Source organism: Chinchilla lanigera, unplaced genomic scaffold, assembly GCF_000276665.1.
Source record: "Chinchilla lanigera isolate Chin_1 unplaced genomic scaffold, ChiLan1.0 scaffold00032, whole genome shotgun sequence".
Lineage (NCBI taxonomy): Eukaryota > Metazoa > Chordata > Mammalia > Rodentia > Chinchillidae > Chinchilla > Chinchilla lanigera.
The window spans coordinates 6,916,908-6,923,036 of NW_004955433.1; the positions used below are offsets into that span (position 1 = coordinate 6,916,908).

The 6,129-nt window shown below is 40.4% G+C and overlaps 1 protein-coding gene across 1 annotated transcript in view; it reads left to right on the top strand.

Moving 5' to 3' along the window:
• Positions 1 to 5,925, top strand: part of Thap9 (THAP domain containing 9) — a gene marked incomplete in the record, with an annotated part of 16,799 nt that extends 10,874 nt beyond the window's left edge. The window contains 1 exon segment of the mRNA XM_013516173.1: positions 3,522 to 5,925. Coding sequence (XP_013371627.1) covers positions 3,522 to 5,376 — 1,855 coding nt within the window.
• Positions 5,926 to 6,129: the final 204 nt, after the last annotated feature.

Here is a 6,129-nt window from a genome sequence, read left to right on the forward strand (position 1 = left end):
TTTTTGAGACAGGGTCTCGCTATGCAGTTCAGGCTGGCCTTGAGCTCACTTTGTTAAGGCCCAGGCTGGCCTTAACAATGATCCTCCTGCCTCAGCCTCCCAAGTGCTGGGATTATAGGCCTGCCGCCACCACACCTGGCAACTTTCTAAACTTTTTAAATTGACACAATGAACAACATCCCAGAAGGGTAAAGGCCATGTGCTTTTCACCCCAAGATGTAGAACTGTTGAGTTACTTAGTCAAACCTCTAGACTTCCCAAGGTGACACAATGTATTAACCATAACAGTGACCTTGACAAAAGCAGTTGCAGAGGAGTGGTGAAGAGGTAAACCTGGCTCATGGAATCAGCACATGGGAAGTTGAAGAAGCAGAAAAATAATTATGGGCTCTCTCAGGCCATTTTTCTCTGACGGAGAGCTGGGAAATGGATCTCTAGGTAGAAGGAAGGGTTTGATTTGGCAGATGTCCCAGCATGCCTGTGCGCACATGAGGATGACCACACGTGAATAGAGAGACAAAAATTGGTGATGCACACAAGAAAGAATAATCGCATGTTTGCATGAGCTAGACCCGGTCCAGCTAGGGGGAGGTGCAACTTGTCAGAGTAGTTTATCGATTGGATCAGGAAGAAAGAGACATGGATGCAGATTGGGTGGAAGGAATGAGTTCTGATCTGACTCCATCTGTATTTTCTCAGTAAAATAAAGCTTATTGTCAGAGTTGGGGGGCATTAGAAGTTTGGATACAAAGGGGAAAATACTCATGATCAGCTCAGAAAAATTATGCAAAAATGTAGCAGCAGATTTGAGGTCAGAATTGTTAAAGAGAATGGCTATTAGATGATGACAGGCCAAGCTTAAATTGTTTAAAATACATTTGGTTTAGTTATGTAATTACTTCTCTCACTAATTCTAATCATCAGACATCTTTCTTGAATTCTTAACTATATCAGATTCCTCTTTTTTTTTTTTTTTTGTATGAAGGATCCTTTTTTATTTCTCCCTGAGTTCTTTATGTCTTCGACTTACTCAGAGCTGTGCTGTTATTTGGGCTTTGGATTTCTAAGCTGTTTTCATAAGTCCTTTGAAATTATGTCATAATAGCCTCAGCTTTCCTAGTTATACTGTAATGATGACGCATTTAGTATGATCTCGGCCATAGAAAGTGCCTGGGCAGTTCTTTATTTGTGTTTCCTGTTTCTAAGTTTCTGTGTTTGTGTTCACTGCAAGTAAATTAACTTCCTCTACAGGTGATAGCTGGGGAGAAAACAGACAGCTCAGCGTGGTGGCATCTCCCTGTCCTGTCCTCCAGAGGGCAGTGTTTTTTGGCTATGACACCACTGTCCTGTTCTCTCATTGTCTTACTAACTTAGACCTGTTTTAAATTACAAACGGTTGATAGTTTCGTCATAAATACACTACTTAGGCAGGCATGGTGGTACACATAGTCTCAGCACTCCCCTGTAATCTCAACACTTGGGAGACTGAGGCAGGAAGATTGCTGTGAGTTTGAGGCCCACCTGGGCTATATAGCAAGACCCTAACTCCAAGAAAGAAAAAGCTACTTCTAATCAAGTTATAGCTTTTGGCATCCTATGAATGTGTTTCATTAGTGCATGAAATCAATTTAGTGTATCATAGTTGCCATTGAAGAGTACATAACATGTATGTGTATTTTGTATGTGAAAGTGCATGACATATAGTAATGATGAATTTTATTTATGAAACATGTAGATTGCAGCTAAATATTTAGAAAAGCAATTCCTGAAATGCTTAGAGAAGGACACTAAAATCTCAATAGCTGTTCAGGGATAAACTGTGGCTAACTAAAAAATTAAAATAAAAAAGACACTTGACTCAGGCGTGGTGGCATATATCTATAATCCCAACATTTGAGAGGTTGAAGCAGGAAGATCACTGTAAGTTGGAGGGTAGCCTAGGCTACATAGTTCAAGGCCAGCCTGAATTACATAACAAGACCCTGTCTCAAAAAAAAAAAAAAAAGAAGCCAGTGCACACCTATAATCCCAGCACTTGAGAGGCTAAGGCAGGATAATCGTTCTGAATTAGAGACCAGCCTGGACTAAGTGAACTCAAGGCCAGCCTGATATGCATAGCGAGGCCCTGTCTCAAAAAGACAAAAAAAAAAAAAGATATTTGAATGATAAAACTGTGTTTCAGTTACAGAGGAACGCCTCAGTCTCTACTTCAGAATCATTTACTGTAATGTTTTGTTTTGTTTTGTTTTGAGACAGGATCTTGCTATGTAGTTTATGGCCTCAAACTCACAGTGATCCTCCTGCCTCAGCCTCCCAAGTGCTGGGATTATAGTCATGTACCACCACTCGGATGGTAATCTTATTTTAGATTACTAAATGGCTGTTTTCTTTTTCTGGATTAACAACAAATTAAAAGGAGTAAATCAGAAGTAAGAAGCATTCTAAAGACAAACAGTAGCAGTAGTAACAGGAGTCACTACCTGGCAGTCAGGAGTGTCAGGGTGCTAGGAAGAACTCCCAAGATGACGGTGCAGGTGTGTTGTGTAAGGGTAGGAAAGTGAAGACTCTTTACAGCTTCTGAGGGTCTCATTTCAAGTCTATATGAGGAAAGCTGGGTCCAGCATTTGTTCCTAACAGCACAACAGGCCAAGTTGCCTGTCTGTGTCAATTTCCTAGCTTGTAAATTGAAGTAGATGTATTTGAAGTTCTCAAGGGGCCCCTCCCACACAACAGTTTTCTCCTTTAAGTAGATTTATAAATAAGATTCGTTTAGGGTCTACATCATAAAAAGATGAATTAGAACAAACTGGGTAGTTGATTTGTATACTTTTTTTGGGGACAGGATCTTGCTGTGTAGTTCAGGCTGGCTTTGAATTCACTATGTAGCCCAGGCTGGCCTTAAACTCACTGCAATCCTCCTGCCTCAGTCTCCTCTAAATGTTAGGGTTACAGCCATTACAGCTGTGCACCACCGTGCCCATCTTGATTTGTTTACTTTTTTTTTTTTTTTTTTTTGGTACCAGAAATCAAACTCAAGACCTTGAATTTACCAGGCAGGTACTTATGCTGAGCTATATCACCGGCCCCAATTTGTATACTTTTTAAAGAATGAGAAATTTAAAATTATGTTGTAGTATATTTCTATCATAAAATACTGTTTCACGCTGGGCGTGGTGGCACATCCCTGTAATCCCAGCACTCGGGGGCTGAAGCAGGAGGATCGTTGCAAGTTCGAGACCAGCTTGGGCTGCAAAGTGAGCTCATGGCCAGCCTAAACTGCATAGTGAGACCCTGTGTCAAAAAGACAAAAAAAAAAAAAAATACTGTTTCTCACTTTCTCATTTACCTTGTTTCATTATATGAATATGTGCTTGGAAGTGTAATTTGGATATTTATAATGGCTTTATTTCTACAGGGACTTGAGGATATTTTAGTCCATTTAAGGCATTTTCCTTTTCATCCTTTGTATCTTTATATTTCTTCATTTATGTCTTACGCTTTGCACTTTTCATGTTTCCTAGTTGGCTGTCCAAATGCAAACCCAGTCCAGGCTTCAACAGCAACAGTTTTTCTTTTCTCCAACAAAGAGTAGAGAGTGGAGACCAGCAGTATCAGTATTGCTCTTTGGTAATAAAAGGCATACCTCTCAAGCAGAAACTGCAGTGGGATCCCAGCAGCCAGAGTTTGCAAGGATTTATGGACTTTGGTCTTGGTAAACTTGATGCTGATGAAATGCCACTTGCCACAGAAACTGTTTTGTTAATGGGAGTGGGCATTTTTGGTCATTGGAGAGTGCCTCTTGGTTACTTTTTTGTAAACAGAGCATCTGGATACTTGCAAGCTCAGCTGCTTCGTCTGACTATTGGCAGACTGAGTGACATTGGAGTCATTGTCCTGGCTGTTACCTCTGATGCTACAGCTCACAGCATCCAAATGGCAAAAGCCTTGGGGATACGTATGGACGGAGACAACATCAAGTGCACATTCCAGCATCCTTCGTCTTCCAGCCAGCAGATTGCATACTTCTTTGATTCTTGCCACTTGCTGAAGTTAATAAGAAATGCGTTTCAGAGTCTGCAAAGCATTCAGTGCATAAACGGCACGGCGCACTGGCAGCACCTTGTGCAGCTGGTGGTACTCGGTGAACAGGAATTATCGAGTGTGGAAGGGATCCCAAGTCAACTCGCAAATTTGAAAGATCATGTACTGAAAATGAATTGTGCTGCCCAACTCTTCAGCGAGGGTGTAGCCAAAGCATTAGAATATCTGCTGTCGTTAGGTCTGCCTCCTTTTCAGAACTGTATCGGTACCATTCATTTTTTACGCTTAATTAGCAATCTGTTCGACATTTTTAATAGTAGGAACTGTTATGGAAAGGGATTGAAAAGACCCCTATTACCTGAAACTTTTAGTGAAATAAATCATGTATTAATTGAAGCCAAGACTATTTTTCTTACACTGTCTGACACGAGCAATAATCAGATCATTAAAAGTAAACGAAAACTAGGATTCCTGGGATTTTTGCTTAATGCTGAGAGCTTAAATTGGCTCTACCAAAATTACATTTTTCCAAAGGTCGTGCCTTTTCCATATCTTCTGACTTATAAGTTCAGTCAGGATCATATAGAGCTATTTCTAAAGAAGCTTAGGCAGATGTTAGTAACCAGTTCTAGCCTTACCTGTATGGCATTCCAGAAAGCTTACCATAACTTGGAGACCAGATGCAGATTTCAAGATGAAGTTTTCCTGAGTGAAGTAAGCATCTTTGACATTTCAGTCGCTCAAAGGAAAGACTTGGCCCTTCGCACAGTTCAGCATCAATATGGCGGCAGCACCATAAAGTCTGTTTTTCACAAGGAGGAGATTTGCCATGACTGGTCTGGCTGTTCCCTCAGTGAGGCATTGCTAGACCTGTCAGAGCATAGGCAAAGGCTCACCTGCTGCGCTGGGTATGTTGCAGATAGGTTGTCTGTTCTTTTGCTGTGTGAAGACTGTATCAGTGCACTGTATGCATTGAACCCCAAAACCCCTAAAATTGGGTCACTGTTGTGTGTTAAAAAGAAAAATGGCTTTCATTTTCCTTCAGATAGTCTCTGTAGGGTCCTTAATATTTGTGAACAAGTTGTACGAACCTACGCAAAAATGGCAAATTTTGAACTAGTTCCTAAACAGAGGAAATTGTATCTGCAACAGAAAATACTACAGGAGCTTTCTGGGCACTCCTACCTTTTTGTAGATTTAGATGAGCATCTCTTTGATGGAGAAGTATGTGCCATCAACCACTTTGTAAAGTTGCTAAAGGAGATAATAATCTGTTTCTTAAACATAAGAGCTAAGGATGTAGCTCAGTACCCCTTAGGGCATCATTTGGGATGACTTGAAAGGAATACCTCACCAAGGAAACACTGGTCATTTTTACAGGATTACGGATGTTCAAGTTTCACCAATACCAATAATAAATTCAGCTATATTTTTATGCCAGAACAGTGGGTATCCATTCAAATGAAGAATCTAAAATATATAAACATTTTTACTAAAATTCACTTTACTGTATTTTATAAGTTCATCATTCTGCACAGCGGACAAGTTTGCAATTCTGGTTGAATGCATATTATAAAATGCGCTCATATGGACTGCAGGGTTTATGAACTCTCCAAATTGTAGGAAGTACTTAAGTGTAGCATCATACCATCACCAAAATACTACCTTTGAAGTTCTGTAAGACCTATTCATGTGACTGAACAACTTGGAGACCCCCAAGCATCAACTCCTTTTATAAACAGACTACATTTCCGAAAATAGCTTTAGTTTACAGTTCTTAACAATGCTGAGCACCCAGCCTGGCAGCAAAGGCCTGTAATCCCAGCACTGAGAAGCTGAGGCAGGAGGATCTCCATGAATTTGCAGCCAGCCCGGGCAACACAGTGAATTCAAGAGCAGCCTAAACTACACAATGAGATGCAGTCTCAAAAAAAAAATTTTTTTTAATGAAATACGCAAATGAAGTTGTGTTTTGAACATTAGGGTAAAGCAAAATATGAATTTAAAAATCCCCATGTCCTAGAGTACCCTCAGATAGAAACACTTTGTTAGGCAGAAGGTAAGTACAGGAGCCAGGAGAGTGTGCCT